The following is a 24525-nucleotide window of genomic DNA, read 5'->3' as shown; positions in this document are numbered from 1 at the left end:
GATGCAGCTTTGTGTGACTTTGGATGGATGTTGTTGGAATTGAGAAATGGATTTGTAGACATTTGCTGCGATAAATTCAGTACATAGATTTTAAAATCAGGGCTGGAAGACTGTCAGTCTCCTGGCCTAACAGCTAATGGTGGACATTTGTCCACTTGTGCTTAGAAATAAAACGACATGCAAATTAAGTCCTGTTCTAATAATAATATTAATTGTTGCACTAGATGTGTTATTTATAACATTGAACATCTCAAAGCAATTTACAAAGTTTCTTCAGATTGCAGTGACTGTGTATTTGGAGGTGAATGCTGTAGCCATCCTCTCTCATACTAGCATATCAGCATAGTCCTGGTAGACTGGTTAAGATTAGAAGCAACGGCGGAAAGCTGAATAGCATGTCTCCTGTCACCCATGTTGCAGTGTCAGCCTTAGAAATGTATCCACTGGATCTAAGATTACAAACATGCAACGGGAAGCTACATTGAAGTGTAAATGTTGGAATGTAATAGAATGTAGCTAGCGGATGTGGAGATACATTATTTCAATGTTTTTGACAACTTTAATAACAGAAGCGAACATTACATACCCCCAGTAATGCAAAAGGAGAACTTCTGAAAAACATGTAATTGTGGAAATGAGAAATGGGAGAACTTTAAAGGTGGCCGAAATCAGCCACAGAGACTTTCAGAGAATGCAGGGTCAGTGAACTGTTCGTTTATGTCACAGTTCAGTGACCATGGGTCATTAAATGCAACCATGTAGACTCTCTAAACTGTGATATAAACAAACTTTTGTGAATGAAACATTCTCATCCAGGTCAATACCCAAATTTCTGACACATCAGAATGTCTAGAATATGCAAACCTTACTGCTGTACAAATCTTGTTGCTCTGCAATCAAGTGCTGCATCACTTATAAGGAGGGTAGGTAATGGATCCTGACCATTCCGCCTTTCTGCCTCCACCCGCTTGAGCTCCGTCCCACATTCCCTCCACCTCGCTCCCTCCCTTGCCTCCTTCAAGGCATGTCTCAAGACCCTCCTCTTCGACCGTGCCTTTGGCTACCCTTTACACACACGTGGCCAGCCTAGTGACAGCGCTGGCTACAAACCCACAAGTGCTGAGCAGTGACGGTGGTTGTTTTCCACCCGTGTTGATAACGCAGTCTGAAATGCTGTGAATCCCGAGAAGCACATTCCAATGGTTAACTGTGCTGCAGTGCAGTGCGAAACAAAGCAGGAATTATATGACAGGTAATTAAGAGGAGAGACAGCTTTTAGATGTATCCATCCATTGTATACACATCTAATTGAAACAAACAATAGTAAACGGTGGTTATCTTTTCAGGAGTGACTCGCATTGAGACTGTGCCGTGCCCCAATTTGCCTCCTCTAGCGTAACCTCAGAAATGTATCTGCTCCAAGTGGGCTGGCCATTCTCCGCACATCTTTAAACCTCTCTGGAGGAAAGCCAACTCCACTGGCCTCTTTGCCACCACTGGTCCTCCATATTGCAAAATATGGTGTTGTTCCTGAACCTGGTTAACTCATCAACTCTAATCAAGAAACAGAAAAAACCTATCAGATATCCCTTCCATGCTAAATGTGTAAATTAGGGGAATAACTCAGTTAATAATAATATTCCTTGCATCTGATATAGCGCCTTATTGAGATGTCTAAAAGCACTTCACAGAATATACTGTAAAGTGAATTGGCTGTGTATTTTGTGGGCAAAACGCAGCAGCCAATTATCCACATTAGTGTTCCCCAAACAGTCAGGGATTGAGTGACCACATTTTATTATTTTTATTTATTTACTTTTTTGAAGTCTTTGTTACCCTTGGAAAGCGATCCGCCAATCAACTGATAACAGGGTTCTTACTTACTGCTCGGTAAACAGAGATGTATGGAGTAAGGAAATTTGCCTAACATTTCATCCTGCCCAGAAATCAAACCCAGATCCTCTCGCTTGCGAAGCGAGTGCTCTAACCACTAAGCTACAGCACTCCACAGTGTGGTTTAAAATGTGATATTTGCAGCAGCCCTGCATCGACACAAACACATGTGGCTCCATCCTGTATAAAATTATATATCTATATGAAAATTGGAAAAGATGTTACTGTACTGAATTTGTTTTGTCCAGCGGACATCAATTTTCAGACAGCCCTTATAGAGAAATTGTTATTTCCTTTTCCTTGTGATGAGTTGTTAAAACACTTGGGTGCAACATTGCTGTAATGAAAGTAAAGTAGGAAGGCTACATTCTGAACAAAATAGTTTCCATTCCTTTAAACATGGAAACAGTGTAAACATTAAACAACAACTTAGATTTATGTAATAATATAAGATGTTACAGTATTTTCTTCACTGTATTGCTCAGAGGTTGAATTAGCCTTACTATCTCGGACACTGAGACCCTTCGAGTTGTATCACTGTGGGCTGTGTTGTGAGATAGAGAATACAAATGTTCTGAGCAAATCAACCTTTAACAACAATCAAGAAAGAAATAATGATGACCAAAAATTTTTTTTTAGCAAGTCTTTAATGGACATTATTTTAAAGTGCCTGTTTAGTATATTACAACTTCTAATGATAATCTTTGCATTTAATATAGAACCTTATCAGGTAATTGAGACATCTGAAAGCACTTTGCAGGATATAGCAGTGTGTATATTGTGGGCAAATGCCATAGCCAATTTTGTGCACAGCAATGTCTCACAAATAATCAGAGAGTGACCCATTTCGTTTTGGGGATTGCTGTTTTCTATAGTATTCTATAGTATTTCTCCAAAGGACCTCAAGCTATATTGCCAAGAAACCCATGCCCGCCATTCTTTCGACCCTGGTCTTCTGCTTGTCCTTCACAAGCTTCAACTTCAAGTTCACTCAAGTTTGCATCGGTTGAAGCAGAAAAACTTTGGTTTTCTACCTCAACCAAGGCAAGGAAGGTTAAAAAAAAAAGTTTTTTTTTTCACCAAATAAAACAAACACTTAAACAAGCACTTTGATGGTCCACAATACTGTTATTGACGTGTTGAAATGATGAATTAAATGGCTTAACGTACAGGAAGGGGATACTTCAAACCTCGTGCAGTCATTGACCGTCTTACATTTTTCTGACAGTAACACTTCTCCTTCTAAAAATAATTTCTCCTGTTCTGTTCAACGATGACCTACTGGATATTATCCAGTAGCCTCTTCCTACCTACCTTCAAAACCCTTTATGGACCACTCTATGAGTCCTTTCGGTTCTGATATGAATTTCTTCCGCTATATGAGGCCATTTCTCCCTCTGTCCTGACCCACACCCTTCCCCCCCCCCCCCCACCCCAGGTAAAATTGACCATTCACTTCTATTTCTGTCCGTTTGTTGGGACGTGGCTGTACACGTTCAGTTCCGGCTGCCGCGTTCACCGACAAAACAGTGCCCTCACTTGACGGTGTATCCCGTGAAGAGCTTCGAGATGCCTTTCAGACGTGAAAAAGGCACTACGCAAGTGCCGTCCTGCCGTCGCTCTTGCGCGAGCCCCCCCCCCCCCCCCCCCCACCCCAAAGCCGGGACTATTCCGACTTCTGCCCCCACCACCAACCTGCGACCGATCGGAATTTCTGCAGGAACGAGGGCAGCAGCCGGACTTCCGCTTTGCCGGCGTAACCCGCGGAGCGCTGCGGGACGTCTTGAAGACGCCACGGGGGGGGGGGGGGTGGCTGCTAAGTCGGACGCGAGGGTCATCACGAGGGAGGGCGGCGACAGATTTAACGGTGTTTTCTCGCTCGCCGGACACTTTTTTTTTGGGGGGTGGGGGGGATTCGCAACCCTTTTGCATTTGGATCTGAACCCCTGAGATCTGAGCCCTTTTTTTGGGGGGGGGGGGGGTGTTGAAGCCCTGCCTGTCCCTGTCCCCTGTCCCCTATCCCTGTCCCCTGTCCCCTGTCCCCTGTCCCTGTCCCCCTGTCCCCTATCCCCTGTCCCCCTGTCCCCTGTCCCTGTCCCCTATCCCCTGTCCCTGTCCCCTGTCCCTGTCCCCTGTCCCTATCCCCTGTCCCTGTCCCCTGTCCTTGTCCCTTGTCCCTGTCCCCTGTCCCCTATCCCTGTCCCCCTGTCCCCTGTCCCTGTCCCTGTCCCTGTCCCCCTGTCCCTGTCCCCTGTCCCCTGTCCCCTGTCCCCTGTCCCCTGTCCCCTATCCCTGTCCCCCTGTCCCTGTCCCCTGTCCTTGTCCCCTGTCCCCTGTCCCCTGTCCTTGTCCCCTGTCCCCTGTCCCTGTCCCCTGTCCCTGTCCCTGTCCCCTGTCCCCTGTCCCTGTCCCCTGTCCCTGTCCCTGTCCCCTGTCCCCTGTCCCCTATCCCGTCCCTGTCCCCTATCCCCTATCCCCTGTCCCTGTCCCCTGTCCCTTGTCCCCTATCCCCTGTCCCTGTCCCCTGCCCCTGTCCCCTGTCCCCTGTCCCTGTCCCCTATCCCCTGTCCCTGTCCCCTATCCCCTGTCCCTGTCCCCTGCCCCCTGTCCCCTGTCCCCTGTCCCTGTCCCCTATCCCCTGTCCCTGTCCCCTATCCCCTGTCCCTGTCCCCTGTCCCCTGTCCCTGTCCCCTGTCCCCTATCCCCTATCCCCTGTCCCCTGTCCCTGTCCCTTGTCCCCTGTCCCTATCCCCTGTCCCTGTCCCCTGTCCCTGTCCCCTGTCCCTGTCCCCTGTCCCCTGTCCCTGTCCCTGTCCTTGTCCCCTGTCCCCTGTCCCTGTCCCTGTCCCCTGTCCCTGTCCCTGTCCTTGTCCCCTGTCCCCTGTCCTTGTCCCCTGTCCCTGTCCCCTGTCCCTGTCCCCTGTCCCTGTCCCTGTCCCTGTCCCCTGTCCCTGTCCCCTGTCCCCTGTCCCTATCCCCTGTCCCCTGTCCCCTGTCCCCTGTCCCCTGTCCCTATCCCCTGTCCCTGTCCCCTGTCCCCTGTCCCTGTCCCTGTCCCTATCCCCTGTCCCCTGTCCCTGTCCCTATCCCCTGTCCCTGTCCCTATCCCCTGTCCCTATCCCCTGTCCCCTGTCCCTGTCCCTGTCCCTATCCCCTGTCCCCTGTCCCTGTCCCTATCCCCTGTCCCTGTCCCTATCCCCTGTCCCCTGTCCCTGTCCCTATCCCCTGTCCCCTGTCCCCTGCCCCTGTCCCCTGTCCCTATCCCCTGTCCCTGTCCCCTATCCCCTGTCCCTATCCCCTGTCCCCTGTCCCTGTCCCCTGTCCCCTGTCCCCTGTCCCTGTCCCCTGTCCCCTGTCCCCTGTCCCCTGTCCCTGTCCCCTGTCCCTATCCCCTGTCCCCTGTCCCTGTCCCCTGTCCCCTGTCCCTGTCCCCTGTCCCTGTCCCCTGTCCCTGTCCCTGTCCCCTGTCCCTGTCCCCTGTCCCCTGTCCCCTGTCCCTGTCCCCTGTCCCCTGTCCCCTGTCCCCCTGTCCCTGTCCCCTGTCCCTGTCCCTGTCCCCTGTCCCCTGTCCCCTGTCCCTGTCCCCTGTCCCTGTCCCCTGTCCCTGTCCCCTGTCCCCTGTCCCTGTCCCTGTCCCCTGTCCCCTGTCCCCTGTCCCCTGTCCCCTGTCCCTGTCCCCTGTCCCTGTCCCCTGTCCCTGTCCCCTGTCCCTATCCCCTGTCCCCTGTCCCTATCCCCTGTCCCTGTCCCCTGTCCCTGTCCCCTGTCCCCTGTCCCTGTCCTCTGTCCCTCTCTGGGAGTTGGGAGTTGGGAGCAGTCGGGAGGCGGGGACGGAAGTTGCCGAGTCATGGAGAGGCGAGTGCAGCGGCGGCGCCGACACCAGCACCAGCCCCGGGGCCAGGACCAGGACCAGGGCCACAGGGACCGGGACCGGGGCCACAGGGACCAGGACCAGGGCCACAGGGACCAGGACCAGCCCCGGGGCCAGGACCAGGGCCACAGGGACCAGGGCCACAGGGACCGGGACCAGGACCGGGACCACAGGGACCAGGACCGGGACCACAGGGACCAGGACCAGGACCGGGGCCACAGGGCTCGCCCCCCCCTCCCTCGCCCCCTCCCCACCACCACCACCACTGCTCAGATGGCGGCGGCGGCTCCTGCGGGTGGAGGGCGGCTCTGTGCCGCGGCTCTGCTCCTCCCGCACCTCCTCCTCCTCCTCACCGGCAGTGTGACTCCTGCAGGTAAACCCGGGCACTCCGGGCCCTCACTCACTCACTCACTCACTCACACTCACTCACCACACTCACTCACCTCACTCACTCACTCACACTCACTCACTCACTCACACTCACTCACTCACTCACTCACTCACTCACTCACTCACTCACTCACTCACTCACTCACTCACTCACACTCACTCACTCACTCACTCACTCACTCACTCACTCACTCACTCACTCACTCACACACACTCACTCACTCACTCACTCACACTCACTCACTCCACACTCACTCCACACTCACTCACTCACTCACTCACTCACACTCACTCACTCACTCACACACTCACTCACTCACTCACTCACTCACTCACACACTCACTCACTCACTCACTCACTCACTCACTCCACACACTCACTCACTCACTCACTCACTCACTCACTCACTCACTCACTCACACTCACTCACTCACTCACTCACTCACTCACTCACTCACACTCACTCACTCACTCACACACTCACTCACTCACTCACACTCACTCCACACTCACTCACTCACTCACTCACACACACTCCACACTCACTCACTCACTCACTCACTCACTCCACACTCACTCACTCACTCACTCACTCACTCACTCACTCACTCACTCACTCACTCACTCACTCACTCACACTCACTCACTCACTCCACACTCACACTCACTCACTCACTCACTCACACTCACTCACTCACTCACTCACTCACTCACTCACACTCACTCACTCACTCACTCACACACTCACTCACTCACTCACTCACTCACTCACTCACTCACTCACTCACTCACTCTCACTCACTCACTCACACTCACACACTCACTCACTCACTCACTCACACTCACTCACTCACTCACACACTCACTCACTCACTCACTCACTCACACTCACTCACTCACTCACTCACACACACTCACTCACTCACACTCACTCACTCACTCACACTCACTCACTCACACTCACTCACTCACTCACTCACTCACACTCACACTCACTCACTCACTCACTCACTCTCACTCACTCACTCCACACTCACTCACTCACTCACACTCACTCACTCACTCACTCACTCACACTCACTCACTCACTCACACTCACTCACTCACTCACACTCACTCCACACTCACTCACTCACTCACTCACACTCACACTCACACTCACTCACTCACTCACTCACTCACACTCACTCACTCACACTCACTCACACTCACTCACTCCACACTCACTCACTCACACTCACTCACTCACACACTCACTCACACTCACTCACACACACTCACTCCACACTCACTCACTCCACACACTCACTCACACTCACTCACTCCACACACTCACTCACTCCACACACTCACTCACACTCACTCACTCCACACACTCACTCACTCACACTCCACACACACCCTCACCCTCCACACACGCACCCTCACCCTCCACACACACACACACACACTCCACACACACACACCCTCCACACACACACACCCTCACCCTCCACACACACACTCACACATCTCCTCACCCTCCACAAACACATCAACACAACACAGGAGTGCTCTTCACCGTCCCCCCCCACAACACACACAGCACAACAACACTACACAAATCAAATGCAACACAAACACTGTACTGCACAAACACTGAACCACACACACACATTGCACAACACAAACACAGCAACGCAATACAGCCCACAGCATGGAGCACTCCTCACTCCCCCCAACACAGGAGCAGAGCACACTGCCCGCGGCCCCTCTCATCTTTTTTATATAACCAATAATAATAATAATAATACAGTACTTACCATTTGCTCCCAGCGCATCCCTAAACTCTCATTTAACCCACAAACATACAGTCAATTCACTTTAGTGGAGTCCTGTAGCTCAGTGGTTAGAGCACTCGCTTTGCAAGTGAGAGACCTGAGTTCATTTCCAGGCAGAGGGCGAAACCTTGGGCAAGTTTCCTTACTCCACACGCCTAATAATAATCCCTCCAAAAAAAAAAAAAAAAAACAATAATTAAATTGGTCATTTTCAATCTACGACTGTTTGTGGGACATTGCTGTGCGCAATTGGCTGCCGCGTTCGCCCACAAATATACAGTCAATTCACTTTACAGTGTGTTCTGTGAAGCGCTTTGGGACGTCCTCCCGACGTGAAAAGCGCTATATCAAATGCAAGGATTATTATTATTATTATTATTATTTACAGTCTATTCTGTGAAGCGCTTTGAGACGTCGAGAAGACGTGAAAAGCGCTGTCTCAAATGCAAGGATTATTATTGTTGTTAAGTGTGGTGACTGTGTGTGTGTTGTAGGTGGACAGTTGCTGTTGTGTAGCAAGTGCTCTACTTTCTGTTGTGTAGAAAGTACTGGGGGTGGGGTGGGTTCATTGCAGTATCTCCCTCAGGCTTTTAGTTGCTTTATTTTGAGAGGTTTGAACATTAACAAGAAAATGTCATATCAGATCCAATGAGTTGTTTGGTCTTTGCTATGCTGTCATTTATGTGTGTCCTCGCTCCCTCCCTTCCCTCACCCTGACCATTTCCCCCCTGCTCGGGTCCCCACCCAACTGTTCAGCGCCTTGGGACGTCCTCCCAACGTGAAAGGCGCTCTATAAATGAAATCTTGTTGTTGTTGTGTGTGTGAGACTCTTCTAGTGTTTGCCAGACAAAAATACAATAAAATATTTTAGTATTGTACTTAACTGGATATTGTATCTCCTTTGATTGTTTTTTTAAACCCTGCTTTGAATTGTATAATATTAAGGGCTAAACAGACAGGGACGGTCTGTGGGTATATGTCTGTGTGTGTGTATATATATATGTGTGTGTGTGTGTGAGGGGGTGGGGGGTGGTTGTACAGTGTTTCAGTGACAGCTTTCATGTGATGTTCAGGTTAGGTAATCTGCAGTGTTCAGTAATTCTCATCAGACCTCTTACTGAGGGTCTCTCACCTTCTACCATCTGAAGGAACTCCTGATAACTCGTCACTCCAAGGGAACGGGCTCAGTGACAAGTTATCAGAAGTGGGGAGTTAGACATATGTACAAATACATAAATAAGTGTGGCTGTGATATTGTTCATGTCAAGTTAAACCAGTGTTGAGTTATCGGGAGTTGACTGCAACACTTCCCTCCCCACACATGGCACACTTTTATTTTCTTTGTTTTACTCTGTGCGTGAACAATACGAGATGAGAGATGATATTTATTGCCTTTGTATACATACACACACTGTGTGCAGTGATTTAAAAAAAGTAAGGTCGTGCTACAGTATCTATAACTTGATTGCTCTCTCTGTCTACTTACTGCTTTTTATATATTTCTTGTATATATCTTATAGTTCCTGTATTTTATTCCTCTCATTTGCTAATCTTTCAAACGTTTCGGAGAGGTGGATCTTAATCTTGAAACAGTCTGTAGCTTGGGCATGTGTTGAACATGGGCTGACCCTGAATTGTTTGCTTCAGTTTTCCCCTTGGTAATTCTGTAATGACAATTGGAGCACAGGATTTGGGAGTTTGAAAATGCATTAGAAAGTGTGCATGTGTGCGCAACAGAGAGAGAGAGAGAGAGAGAAAAAAAAGACTGAAAGTGACTTTATTTTATACAAAATAAGTGCTATGAACAGCGGTATCACTGAAAATGTTACAGTGTTTCAGGATTGCTGCATAAATCAATCAATAAATCCCTGTTTGGATCTGCAGCTATTTATTTTGTGAGTGGGGTAAAGGTTGATCAGAACGTCAATTATTGCAGTAGACGATTATTATTTTTTATTGACATTGTGTAACCACAATGGAAAATCCTTGTCACTGACTTTTTTTCCTGCCTGCTGTATTGTAAGCATACACTACAGCTTCTAGCTGTATGACAGCAAGAGCTTCCAGCTCGGGAGTGAAGCCAAACAAATGTCTTCTAAATGAGCTTTTTGAGAGCAGGAGCTGGCAGAAATCTAAGTAGAGTGGATTGTAATCAACAGAAAACACTTCTGGAATCATTTCTGCAGCGCCTTTTTCCTCCAGAATATAGTGAGCTCGCTTCCTTTTGCGTGACTGGCAAAAATTGTTTGCACGGTCTGTGGAAGGAGTAAATGGCCTAATTAGCTTTTTTCTTGCTCCCCCTCCGTATGCTCTTAAGTGAGCAGGAAATGTCGTAAGCATTCAGTTAATAAGCTGCAAACTTGCACAAGCATGTTGAGTGACATAGTCACTGTTCAAAAGAACGATCAGCATCAAGATTAGCTAAGTTGCAAAAAATGCTCTCATTTTTGCCTCCTGCATGTTGTATTCTATTGCAATCACATTTCGCCCACAAAGTACACAGTGAATTCACTTCACAGTATATTCTGTGAAATGTTTTGAGATTACTCAACGACATGATAAGGCTCTATATCAAATGCAAGGATTATTATTTTTATTATTGCTATATGTATCCAGTTACCTTGTAGGAACCGGATACATATTTCTGAAGGTGAAATTTATTATTCTCTCCTCTGGATGTTGCTGTAATATTGAACTGTTAAATGTAATTTTCTCACACCTTTGGGAGGTTAACAGGATAACAATCCCTCCTTTCTACCTATAATCAGTGAGGGATTTTTTGTTGCACTATTCAACTTTAGATACACCAAGCAATCCTCACATTTTATTTTATTCCCTGATGTGGATTGAGTTAATCTCAGATGGAATACTGACAGGATCACTGCAGCTGTCATCAACGTCCTGGAGGTAAAGTGAAATGAACAAAGTTTTTGTGGGTCCCCAATCCTCATCACTGTCCGGTGACTCTTACTGGAAAATACAATAAAATTTTCATAAGCCTTATCGTTATAAATCGTATAATCGCCTAAATTGAGCATGCTCCAGGTTATTGTACCCGGAGATCTGTACCCCAGCACGAATCGCCAATAACGATTAGCATCAAGATTAGCTAAATTACAAAAAATGCACAATAAATGGAATTAAATCGGGTGGAGGAGGGGGGGAGGAAGGAGAAGCAGAAGCAGAAATTAATTTCCCTGATAAATTTATGTGCAAAATGTACGATAGTTTTGTATGGAAATCCTTGCTTTGTTGAGAGGCAAAAAAAAACTAAATGGATTGATTTTGAAATGGATCTTAATTCTGTGACTTCTTGAGGCCTCATAATCTCCATGAGTTTTCCAGTTAAACCAGTGATGAATCAGGAAGGAAGATGCAATTGAATCAGCTTTGATGTATGACAAATATTTAACAGACGTTAAAAAGCGTTTAAAAGAAACTCAACGCAGGCTCGAGGGAGAAGAGGATAGAATATGGGTGGAGGCTTGTGTGGAGTAGTCATCGGGATGAGGTAGGGCAGAGAGGTAGGAGGGTGGCTGAAGACACGGTCAAAAAGGAGGGTCTTGAGTTGTGCTTTGAAGGAGGCAAGAGAGGGAGCGAGACAAACGGATTGTGGGATGGAGTTCCAAAGGGTGGGGGCTAAGCTCGGCCACCGATGGTAAGGTGGGTCGGGCGGGAAACATGGAGCAGGCCGGAGCCTGCTGAATGGAGGGAATGGACAGGTTGATAGGGGGTTAGCAGGTCAGAGAGGTAGGAGGGGGCAAGTCCGTGGAGGGCCTTGAAAGTGAGAACGAGGATTTTGAATTCTATCCTATGAGGGATAGAACCCTAGAATCAAGAATGGTTGACTCCGTGCACACAGGAATACTCGCCTTCCTATTCTCCCCACGTAGCGAGATGATACCCCATGTGAAGGGTGCTACATAAATGCAAGTTGTTGTTATGGAACAGCAACTTTGGGTGGCTTCAAATACTTAGTTCAATCTTGCAAACTAAGGGTACAAATTAAATGATCTTTAGATTACACAAAGTGTGAAGAGGATGCTCATCTGGCTTTTGGATGAGTTATTGTTCTAATGGGCGGATTTGACTGAGCAAAATTTCAACATTCACATTTATATACTGTAGCTTCTTTCACATCAGGAAGACATTTGAAAGCACTTGATACAGCTGATTTGGAGCCCAAGTCGGAGGGTGAGGAGGAGGAACTGGGGAAGAGTAGGGAAAGGCGGTGGAAACACAGTCTAAGATGGGTCTTAAATTGGGATTTTAAGTGCGGATGGAGTGAGAGGGCAAGGTAGCATTCCAGAGAGTGGGATCAAAATACAGGAGTGTCAGCTATTGGTGTATATCAATGTGCCCATTTCTTGGATATCCGACTGGTCCAATCTGCCTTCTCTTTGCACCAAGGCAGCAATAACCTTCTGTAATGATATTAATGCTTGTATTTCATATAGCACCTTATCATGTCTTTGAAACGTCTCAAAGCACATCACAGAATACACTGTAAAAGTGAATTGACTGTATATTTTGTAGGCGAAACTTGACAACCAATTGCGCACAGCAGTGTCCCACAAACAGTTATGGATTGAGTGATCAAATTATTATTTTATTTATTAATTTTGAAGGGGTTATTATTCCCAGAAAAGCAATCCGCCAATCGACTAACAGCCGTGTTCCTACTTACCTCTCGGTAAACAGAGGAGTGTGGAATAAGGAAACTTGCCTATGGCTTCGCACTGCCTGGGAATGAAACCCAGGATCCTCTTACTTGCGAGGCGAGTGCTCTAACCAATACCCTACAGGACTCTGGTTTTTGTGAGAAGTTAGCAAAATATTTTGACCTTTGATTTTCAGATATGAGGATGCAGATTTTGAGGACTTTTTCCAGCTTCTTTGTGCAAAATATTATTAAAGCATTGCGAGGAATCCAAAGTAGTGATATAGGAGAGCAGTGGTCTTTGCACCTGAGATATCTGTATATCTGTTGCCTTATCTGTCAAACCAGTTTAGCTGTTACAATTCCCCTCCCTTGCAAATGGAGCTACACTATTTATTGGGTAGGGATGGCTAAATGGTGATGCGCTGGAAGAAATTAACTTTAAGCAAGCCAAGAATATTTCAAGTTCTGCATTAAGTTCTGAATTTATTATTTTGATGCCAAGATATCAGCAGGAGTTCTTTCAATGGCATTTCCTGACTTTACTCTTTCTGAATTTAATTATTCAAATTGAACTCTGAACTCTCATTAAGCTTATCCACAGCATGTAGCAACATAACATCTATAGACTTTGGTAACGTTTTGATGTTAAATATACTTTATGCTACACTTGTAAGTGGTTCCCTTTTCCCCAGTTGTGATCTGTAAACCTTTTTTTTAAACCCAGGTTATCAATGCTCATTTTAAAACCTGTCACTTTACCATTTGAAAAGCAAGGAATGCTTCCTCTTCTCCTCGCCGTTGCCATGGTTGTACTGGCGTTAATATTTCTTTTGTAAGTTAAGGCTTTTATTCAGTCAGTTTAGCCACTTTGCCACCTGCAGCATGGTGGCTTGACCAGGGTCATGTGGAATAACCTTAGCAATAGAGATGATTCTCTTTGTGGTCTCTACCATTAGTAGGAGATGAATAAGAAACATTCAGTAAAATGATTTTTCTGAGTGCAGTTAAACCCTGAGTGATGCTCAAGGAGAGCTGTTTTGTAGCACAGCATTGCCAGCAGTTGAAATAGTCGTAAATAAGGAAATATTCAATCGAGAACATTTATTTGGTTTGCAGACCAAAAAGACCACTGGTCGAGTTGATGTCTACAAGCTCTAAGATGACTGCTTGTTGGTGGGTGAACCCTGTTGATCTAATTCCAGAGTTTAAGACACACATTGGCAAAACAACAAGAAATTAAATCCACGTGGAATAAAACAACTCTGCTGATTACAGCTATTGCGCCTGCTTTTAGCATTTATATCTTCATGCAAGATTGCATGGATTAATGCCATGTTTGAAACATAATTAATTTTACTGCTAGATTTTAAATGCTGTGAAAGTTGCTGGATCGTAACCTGTGTTTTGGTGAGTAATTCAAAATACTGCTGGGCCCCTGATTAGAGAAGCACCTTTGAGCCAATCTCAGATTATTTAAAAAAAGCTCGGTGCAATTTGGTGTGGTTACATTGCAATTCTAACCAATTGTTACGTTTTGAAGAACTTAGAAGTTGCATTCTTTCAAACGGTGTATTAAATGTAGCCCTTAACTGAATGTACTGTGTGTGTGTGTGTGTGTTTATGGGGGGAAAATTGAGGAATTGAGCAAACAGTTAGCTGAAACGGCGCAGGACCGATGGAGAGAGGAAACGAGACGTGAACGGGAAGCACTGTGGTGAGTGCTATCCTTGGGTTCTTCCCGTGTTCCACTGAGGGACCTTCCTGGGTTCTTTTCTCCATTTTTAAGCACTGTGTAGAAGGCAAACCGACAGAGAGAGTGTTGTTATTATTTGCTGTTGCTTTTACCGCAATATGGTTCAAGAGCAGTGTTGGCATCAACTGGGAGCAGGTTGCCCACACCAACTGTGGGAAGTGATTGCCCTGGAGAGACAAAGTGGGTACCGGTAAGGAAAGGAGTTGGTTTGGAATCATACATTTTATGAACAATCTGACCTTATTTTGTGGTGTGCTTGTCTGAGTAGTTTAAGCTAATCGCACTGTGCAACTTGTGTGAATACTATAATACTGTAATGCCTCTTTATTTCTCAATAGAATTACCTGAAGGGAAGCCTCGAAGACCCGGGATGGATCAAGCGAGTTTAACCGTTCACAATGAGTTTAATAAACGTCTGGTTGTTTCCTGGCTCTCAGAACACTGCTACCAGGTGGGTGTACATTAGTGTGGCTTATCTGTGCTTCCCTATTGCTATCTGAAAGGGATGTGGACATGCTGGGTCAATGTGGGTTTTACATATTTATTTAAGCTTATTTTTGGTCTAATGACATAAAGCATCTAATCAAAGAGAGGGGAATAGGAAATTAGATGAGAAAAAGTTTGAACCTTTTTGTTAGCTTGGGACCAATAATGCCTATGGATTCAAGGAGAGACATGCTATGTTTTTTGTCGGACAATTGAGAAAGTCTAGTACAATGCTCGCCACTCCAGATAGTCCTGTGAAAGATAACCAGTGTCTTGTGTGTCTTGTGTATATATTTTGGGTCCAAATGATGCTTCAAATGAAATTTTGAAATACATGGTTAAGATGCTACTACTTGAATAATGCAGTTATTTGTATTGGTTACTAAATTAAAGACTTTTTTNGAATTAAAATATTAACTTCTGCTGCTCTGTCTTTTCTTCAGTGCCTGTTTCAGGAGCTGGGAAATGTGCACCAAGGAAAAGGTGAAGGGCATTTTGCAAATTCAACATTTATTGTAGACTCCAAATATCCGCTCACATTGCAGTTGAACATTACGGACCCTGTGCAAGAGGTGTGCAGGTTAGTGGTACACTTCTGTCTCTGTTTGTATGTGCTGTTCTTTCCTGATCCAAATGTGCCTCTCTTTGTTCAAGCTCTCGAGTAGTTCATTTGCCAATTAGCTGAGCTATTCTCCCACTGAATCAATTTGCATAGAAATTATTTCTTTGTGATCAGTTGAGTCATAGTTTATGTGAATGCAGAAGAAGATACAAATTAGCAAATCAAGAAGTATCAGTCTGGAAAAACGTTGGTTACTACCACAACAAAAACTCGCATTTATATAGTGCCCTTCACATAGGATAACTTCTCACAATGCTGGTTAGTCGCCTTAATAACAATATTAGTAATAGAATAATAAAAATAATAATAATCGTCATCCTTACATTTGGTATAGCATCTTTCACATGTGTAGGACATCCCAAAGAGCTTCACAAATACTGTAAAGTGTAGTGACTGTGTTCAATATCAAATGCTGATCAAAATGCAGTTAATAATATTTACTTCATGGATATTCTAAAATAATGCCAGAGTATTTGACCATCTGATGTGACCAGATGCTCAGTGAATATATTTGTGAATGTATCTTGCAATCCAAATTGAGCTTAAATGAATTATTAAAATTGTAGTTAAGATCCCAATGTACCTGATTGTTTCCCCTCATAGTTACTAGTTTGCCAATATTCTCTCCTTTGATGTTTGACTCGTGGATACCAGACGCTGTCTTACACCTTGTTTGAGTTGTCATATGCTCGAGTCCCTTAAACTCTATCCCTCCGCTTTACCCCGTCTTTCCCCATCTTCAGTTGTGCCTGAGGACCTTCCTCTTCGCCCGTGCCTAAGGTTACCTTGGCTCATCGTCGTGCTGTGCCACTGTCGAGCTCACTGGATCGCTACCCTGCGTGATGGACGCTATATAAATGCGAGTTGTTGTTGTTGTGCAAGCTTTGCCCCGTCCTTCCCCGTGACTGTTGGCAGGTTGCTCAACTGGATGGCAGGAATTATGGACATCTCCGATTCTGTTCTCAAACGCACACATTTCAGCACTGCTGGATGTTGATCAGGACCAGAAATACTGACTGAAATGATTTTTACTGTAAATGCCAAAACTATGAGAGGCCAGTTATTTTTTTTAAAAAACCCCATCTCTTTACAGGCCAGACTACTGCTGAGTTGATGTAGCTGACTGCTAAGTTAACCCATTACAATTTTATGTTAATATTGTAGAGACACATTAAAACACCTACTCGTATCAAAACTATTTTTTTGGGGGGGGGGGGCAATCAGATGAATCATCTTCTCCACTGGAGTTATATGTAAGAAATTCTGATTGTAAAGAGAGCTGAGCAGTTCTGAAGAAGCCAATATCCGATAATGTGTGTGAGCTGATGGTTGTCCTGACTTTGTCCATTGGCACTCCTTGCTCTCTGTGCTGGTGTTACACTGTACTAATTTGAGTCTGAGGACAACAAATGTATGCATTTGTGTTACTTGCTTTACTGTGACATCCTGTCTACTTTCTTTGCAACCAGGCAGGGGTGAAGCTTTCAGGTCCTGGAATTGTACAATCTGCATCTGCCCAGTTTGTTATCTGAACTGAACTATTTTGGTGGCCAGTCTCCCTATTATACTGGACAGTAATTGCCTGGGAAGCAGTTTAAGATGTTTCAATGTTGTAGGCACTATATTAAGATATAATATAATACTAATTAATAATCCTTGCATAGCGCCTTATCCCACCGTTGAGACATCTCAAAATCATAGAATTTGCTCTTATGTCAGTGCAGTTTTGTACTTTTGGTGTCAAATTCAATTTTAACATCTGAGTATTTTCTGCATGGTTCAGATTTGCAGCTTCTATTCTATTGAAGTCTCAAATATGATTTTGTAGGTACTTGTGAAATTAATTTTTTAGACAGTTCAGAGCAACGGGATGCTGGGATCTTCATAGAATCCCTTCACAGTGAAGGAAGTAACACAAATGCAAAGGAGTGTGGCTGGGAAAGCTATTTCAATTAAATTTAGATATTGCAGCTTGCAATCTGCTGTGGTTTTGGGAAAGGATCCTTTTGCACTGTGAGTAGCTGGTGCAGAGTTTAATATGTTTGAAATACATTTTTGTTTCCTCCCTTTCGAATCTGTGTGCCGCTCTTTTACAGGGTGAGTGAAAGCTTTGGCGAGTTCGGACACTATTCATTATGGGTGGTAAGGGCCAACCTCAGTGTTGGCAGTGAGCAGGTAAACTGCACAATAATCACTGACCAAGAGCCTATCAACAGCAGCCTCCGTAAGTATCCTGTGGATCATTTCCAGATTTATAGTTTCTGTCTCTAACATTTCTTACTCTAGAACTGTGTAAGGAAGGGGGCATGTTTGCGTGGGGATTTAGTGAGGTATAAATTTATGATGGCATCAAAGAGGAAAATCTTTCTATGGCCCTCTCCCACCTTACTAGGGGGATGCTCCACTGCACTATAGATTGCTTTCCTACGGCTGTTGTTGTTACTTTAGCGTCTGCCCAGAATATGCTTATTGGGTGGATTGCAATGAGTAATTTTCTGAGGTATTCTGTATGGAAAGCCAGGAGCAGAAAAGGTAAAGAGGGAGGTTCTAATGGAGGTTCAAGTGCTCTGAGACTCTACCCTGCATGGAGAGTGCTACATAAGTGCAAGTTGTTGTTGTTAATCAAATGGAGGTTGTGACAATTATGAATGGTTCTGATTTGGTAAATAAAGTTTGCGTGTACTTGTTGAAGAGTCTATAACAGGAAAGTAGGGATTGATTGGGGATTGATCTCAGGAGAAATTTTAAGAGGTTGGAAGGAACAGGGGGGCTGATGGAACGTGGCAAACCTCAACATAAATAGCTCGCTGAAGACAAGTTCATAATAACATCTCAAGATGAATTAGAATATACCTTCCTGAAAAATAAAGGGAGGGAGGGAAGGAGCAGAGGAATGGAGCAGGTCAGTCCTGCAAGTGGGAGCTGATACAAAGACTGACATGATGGGTTGAGTTATGCGTTCATTCACTGTGTATTCTGCATATTCACTCTAATCGTGTGCGGTGCAATTAGAAAAACTGAACTTTTGGCTGCGTAATGATTAAGGTTGTGTGGATAATGAATGTGAAATTGTTTACATTATGTTTCATGTTCTGTACTTTACCAGTGTGGTTTTTTTTCTCTCCCTCACAGCCATTTTATATGCATTTCTTTTTTACATTGGATTGGCTATACTGATATATTTAGGAAGGCATTTGCTCAGGTAGGTGCTGCAATTTTCTTTAAATAAGTTTTTTTTCAAAAAGAAGAACCGTTTTATGAAAAATATTCTTTCTCTTCCCTTTTTTTCTTATCCTCCTCAGACTTCAGTTTGTTCAAAATCTGCTGAACCGACTGATAACTCGCAGAGAACCAGAAAGACTGATTAATTCCGTGAGTTATCGGAAGTTTGAGGTTACTTAGTTTTTAAGTTGATTTCTCTATTTGTTTTCCCCGCTACAAAGTATAACGATATCACGACACTTTGCACATTACAGTAAATCCTGTGAAGTACTTTAAGACATCCTCACGATACGAAAGGCACTGTACATCATCAAACTCCTTGTCCACTGGCACCCTTCCGATCCCCTTAAGAACAGCCGTCACCCCCCTCATTCTCAAAAAGCCTTTTCTGGAACCATCCCTGCTCTCCAATTACTGCACCATCTTCAACCTCCCTTTCCAAAGATCTTGAAAAAGTTAATGCTTCCCAGTTTTGCTCTTTCCTCTCCCGCCACTCCTTCTACAAGCCCCTCCATGCTGGTTTCCATCGGGTTTCCATGCTGCCCCCAGCACAGAAACAGCCCTGGTCAAACTCACAAATTACATTTTATCCATCTGTGACCAGGGCTCTCTCTGTCTCCTTGTCCTCCTTAATCTCTCTGCTGCCATCGACACTGCCGACCATTCTGTCCTCTTCCGCCACCTCTGGGGTTCCTCAGGGCTCTGTCCTTGGCCCTCTCCTTTTCAGCTCCTCTGGTTCTCCATCCCCAGAGGATAGAATTCAATATCCTAGTGCTCGCTTTCAAAGCCCTCCACGGCGTCACTCCTCCTTACCTCGGTGACCTGCTAACCCCATACCGACCTGTCTGTTCCCTCTGCTCAGCAGACTCTGGCCTGCTTCAAGTCCCCTGCCCGCCATCAGTGATCGGGCTTTCACCCTCTCTGCCCTCATCCTTTGGAACTCCATCCCACAGTCCCCTCTCCTTTGTCTCCTTCATGGCCCATCTCAAGACCCTCCTCTTCAACTGCGCCTTTGGTCACCCTCCTACCTTCACCCTTCCTACCCTTCACCCCTCCTGATCCCAAACCCCAGCTCAGGTCCAAATCCTTAACTGTCCAGCACCTTGAGATGTCCTCCGGAAGTGAAAGGCACTATACAAATGTAACTTGTTGTTGTATTAAATGCAATGACTACTTTTGATGTGCTCAGTGTTTTATCTTGTTACATTTTTCATATTGAATTTGTGAAATGTAGAAGGAATATTTGCAATGCAATCAGAATAGGTATCTTGCGAAATCAGGATAAAGCTGCTTAAGCTGATTGATTCCTTCATTTATAATAATGACTGATAATAATGTTTGCATTTTATATAACATCTTTCATGTTGGGAGGATGTCTTAAAGCACTTCATGTGATTTACTGTAAAGTGCAGTGACCGTATGTTGTATGCTTACGAAGCACGTATGCTTATATTGCATGTAATAATAATTATTGTCATTATTATACTATTACTGTGCACCTCCTTTCGCAACACTGTTGGGCAACACAGATGTGCAATGAGAAACTTTTTAAACAATCAAAGCATAACAGCAATCAATTGGCTTCACTTCCACTTTTTGGGTGCACTGCTGCTTTTGATTCTAATTTTGTTTTGCATACTCCAAAGGAGGTGGGCACACCAAACAGGGCAGCAGACAGCACGAGCCATGTCAAGCTGCTTTCTCAACAAAATCCAGGGTCTCGCCGACTTCGCTCGCTGGACACGTTTAGAGGGTAATCGGCTTTCCATTGCAACTAAAATTGTTTCAAAGTCTCTGTCAAGAACATGCGGTTGGCCAGTTGGCAAATTCTGTATTGTGGACCTATTATCAAACAGCAGACCTGACCTCTGCAGTGAAGGTGTGGCTATAAAACCTTGTCTGAAAACTGTCTTCTCCTTCCATCCGCAGTTCAATTTTTTTTCTCTCTCATTGAAAATCTTAGGGTGAAGGTTAGTGCAGGTCACCAGCAAGGGTGAAATGTAACAGGGAAAGTTCAGAAATAGTGCCAGATGATCCTAACTTGGATTTGAAAACACAATAGTTTGTAGGAGGAAGGAAAGACAGAGCTGAACCAGGTAAGGAAACCATTTCTTCAGATCTTACGAAAGAACTGAATTGGAGATGAGTGTGATATTTGAGGATCAATGAAGATTGTGGGGGCAAAATTGGTTTGTAGTATAGGTTAAAGGGCAGAGGTTAAACCATGATCATCCATTGGACATCGATCGCTTGCATCCTGCCCAGGGGTGTGAGCGAGGTGCTAGAAGAGCCTGTCAGGTGTAGAATTTTACTCCGCCCGTATACTCAACCACACCAAACTCTGTACACCAGTCCTTGCCGGGGCTGCACTGGCTTCATATCACAGAACTGATCAATTTCAAGATCCTCTCACTCATCTACAATCCTTTCACACCATGGCAACTCCCTACCTTTTTAATCTCCTTTCTCCTCACTCCACTGCCTGCTGCCTTTGCTCGGCTGGCTCTAGCCTCCTGCTTGTCCATTTGTCCCCTCCACTCCAAATTTAAAAACCTTCAAGACCCTCCTCTTCGACCATGCTTTCGATCTCCCTACTTCCCCCCCTGCCCTCCCCCCTCCCTACCCCGACCCTCAGCTCGGGTCCGTAACTTTGTCTTTCCAGCGCCTTGGGACATCCGCCCGACGGAGAGTTTGTGATAAAAATGCTGCAATCTGTTAAACTGAAATGATCCCAGAACATGAAGTTTGCTTCACTATTTACAACAGCAATGCTTTTCCCCACAGTTGCATTTTTCTTTCCTGTGTTGAGTGGTGTGCCTGTCTTGGGGAGAGAGTAAAAAAGCAGAGTTGAGTTTCTATGTTTAAGCTGAAGTGAGTGTGGATCATTGTACAGGGTTCCTCAGAGTCTGACAAGTAGACAGTGTTTTGCAATTACTTTCGGCACATTACATTTTTAAAAAAAAATTCTGTGAGGTTTAATGTTTTCTCTTTGGGAGGAAAGGGCTGTGTCTTGCCAGCTATTGGGTGTGAAGGGGGAAGAAACAGGGAAGAAACCCATGTCCTCATACTCTGTTGAATTGCTGTGTGATGTGTAACTTGTCATTTTAAAGTAGATATTTGTTCTATAACTGCAGTGACCTTCCCCCTCTGCTCTCTGTGTAACTCTTCCCTGAATACTTTCAGATTCTAAAAACGAACTTCCCCAAGGAATCAATACAATTTTGTGTCTTTTGTCATTCTCTCATGCTGCTTTCACATAGAAAACCTTAAGTGAGTTTCCTTACTCCACACACCTCTGTTTACCTAACAGTAGGAACCCGGTTGTTAGTCGATTGGCAGATCGCTTTCCGGGGGTAATAATTCCTGGCAAAAAAAAGGGTCACTCAATCCACAATCCACAATCTGTTTGCAGGACACTGCTGTGCGCAATTGGCTGCCATGTTTCACCCACAAAATACGCAGTCCAAACCAAGGATGCCTGCCTCCCTGAGTCGGTGACCTAACCATTCACAGTGCAAAGGTCACTTAATAATAATAATAATAATAATCCTTGCATTTGATACAGCACCTTATCACATAATTGAGACGTCTCAAAGCACTTCACAGAATATAATGTAAAGTGAATTGACTGTGTATTTTGTGGGTGAAAAGCGGCAGCCAATTGCACACAGCAGTGTCCCACAAACAGTCATGGATTGAGTGACCAATTGTTTTTTTGAGGGATTATTACCCCTGGAAAACGATCCGTTAATCAACTAACAATCTGGTTGCTACTATTGCTAAGTAAATAGAAGCGTATGGAGTAAGCAAATACCCTGGCTGGAATTGAGCCCGGGTCCTCTCGCTTGCGAGGCGAGTGCGCTGACCACTAAGCTACAGGACTCCTGTTGTCTCCTGATGTCTATACATTCAATGGTTGTAACAGGATCTTGTTTTTTGAATTAATTTAGACTGGCTTTGGTGATCATGGTTTTTGTTAACTATGGAGCTGGAAAGTACTGGTTCCTCGAGCATGAAAGGTGGAATGGTAAGTTAGCATCTCGTACCTCTCAGGATGGCCTGGATTTATTACTCATTAGCATCTTGTGTAATTTTGTAGCCTAATCTTTGTTTTTGTTTTCTTTTTAAAAGTTGCAACTGAATGGTGAATCTAAATTCAGAAGGATTGTTTTTGCTTAAAAAAAAGAGGTATCAGAACAGTACTCGATATATGTATTGCGGTTTTATTTTGCTTTGTGTGTGCTTCGGTCTAATGATAGCCTGTCCTCTTTAGTAACAGGTATAAAGGATATGATGTAAAACATCTTTTTCTCCCTATACTATTGATCAATAACCTTTGCTAGCTCTGATTCTCATTTTACGCTTACAGGATTAACCCTGGCAGACTTGGTATTTCCATGGTAAGTAGGAAATAAACATTTGTGTGCGTGTGTTGTTTAGTAATAAAGTGTGAGATTATATGTACTGTACGATTCCAGGGCAGGGCGATACCTTAGGCAAGTTTCCCTACTCCACATGCCTTTGTTTACGTAACAGTAAGTAGGAAGTCGGTTGTTAGACGGTTGGTGGATCACCTTCTGGGGGTAATAATCCCTCAAAAAAATAATTTGGTCACTTAATCCTAGGGATAATACAGACAAGGGCACCTTACAGTGGAAGGGTCAGCCACTGGGGAAGGAAGAGGTGACCATAGGTATTTTTTTTAGGTAGGTTTTAATGCATTACTTGAAGACAGATAGACAAGGCTTAGAGGGAGAGATTTCCAGAGTATAGGCTGCATAGAATCTGATTTCTAAAAAATAGGTACAGTCGGCCTCTTGTCACTGGAATTTTGCACTTTGAACTTGTGATAAATTGACCAGTATGCAAACCTTCTTCTCTGTGTGTGACTGAGTTCTGTGCCCTAGGTTTGTTTTCATCATGGGAACCTCTATCGCTTTGGCGTTGAGCTCAGCATTGCGCAATAATTACTCTAGATGGAAGCTGCTGGGCAAAGTGACATGGAGAACAGTGGTCCTGGTACTCCTTGGGATTATTATCATTAACCCAAACTACTGCAAAGGGCCACGTAAGTGTTTGTGACAGCCTGGCTTTCAATGTTTGTATGATTTTTTTTGTTGTTCCCCTTAACCAGCGATGAGGTGTAAAAACTAGAATTTGGGGTTGCAACTCATTTTAAAGTTGACCCCCATCTAATCTAATCTCCTCCTCCTCAACTATCTTCAGCGTTTTCCCCTCGAATGAGTGAAACTGCCTGCTTTGTACTGCTGGGAGCTTTCAAGAAGTGAAAGCGAGAAAACTTTGTTTACTCCCAACTTAACCTGTTGGGATTCACCTTGGATTATGGCTTTGAAAAAGGAGCTAATAAAATAAATTGGGTCGGGAACACAGAACTGTGTCAAGGATGTCGGTAATTTTAAAAACTTTGCTGGATTTGCTTTTCTTTGTGCGTAAAGAGTATAATTTCCAAGAGGTTCAATATGCTGAGAGAACGTATAACCAAGGTTGTTTATGTGTGCCCGCCTGGCTCAGTGGTAGCGTTCTCACTTTTGAGTCAGAAGCTTGTGGGTTCAAATCTCACATCAGGACGTCAACTCACATCTAGTCTTAGCTGACGCTCCAATGCAGTGCTGGGGATGTGTTGCTTTGTTGGAGATGCCGGCTTTCGGATGAGATGTTAAACTGACGCCATGAAACAAATGATCAATTGTATTTGGGGAATTGTCGGCCAGGACAGTGGAAGAAACTCCCTTCTCTTTTCAAATAATGCCATGGGATCTTTAATGCCCACCTGAACATGCAGA

General features: G+C 44.8%; 1 protein-coding gene across 4 annotated transcripts in view; it reads left to right on the top strand.

Annotated features, from left to right (window-relative positions):
* Positions 1-6051: 6051 nt before the first annotated feature.
* The window catches only part of hgsnat (heparan-alpha-glucosaminide N-acetyltransferase), a 29517-nt gene continuing 11043 nt past the window's right edge, over positions 6052-24525 (top strand). Inside the window, exons 1-10 of one of the 4 annotated variants that reach the window (XM_042339362.1) lie at positions 6052-6137; positions 14730-14842; positions 15321-15457; positions 17596-17723; positions 18632-18701; positions 18802-18871; positions 20368-20474; positions 22672-22748; positions 23091-23121; positions 23629-23789. In XM_042339362.1, coding sequence (XP_042195296.1) covers positions 14762-14842; positions 15321-15457; positions 17596-17723; positions 18632-18701; positions 18802-18871; positions 20368-20474; positions 22672-22748; positions 23091-23121; positions 23629-23789 — 862 coding nt within the window. In that variant the 5' untranslated portion in view covers positions 6052-6137; positions 14730-14761. Of the gene's footprint in view, positions 6138-14070; positions 14353-14524; positions 14582-14729; positions 14843-15320; positions 15458-17595; positions 17724-18631; positions 18702-18801; positions 18872-20367; positions 20475-22671; positions 22749-23090; positions 23122-23628; positions 23790-24525 lie in introns of those variants that run through there. The other 3 variants (XM_007896546.2, XM_007896547.2, XM_042339364.1) reach the window with 3 other exon arrangements.

The sequence above is a fragment of the Callorhinchus milii genome, unplaced genomic scaffold (assembly GCF_018977255.1).
Source record: "Callorhinchus milii isolate IMCB2004 unplaced genomic scaffold, IMCB_Cmil_1.0 Scaffold1, whole genome shotgun sequence".
In the NCBI taxonomy this organism is placed as follows: domain Eukaryota; kingdom Metazoa; phylum Chordata; class Chondrichthyes; order Chimaeriformes; family Callorhinchidae; genus Callorhinchus; species Callorhinchus milii.
This window is presented reverse-complemented; position numbering and strand designations above follow the sequence as displayed.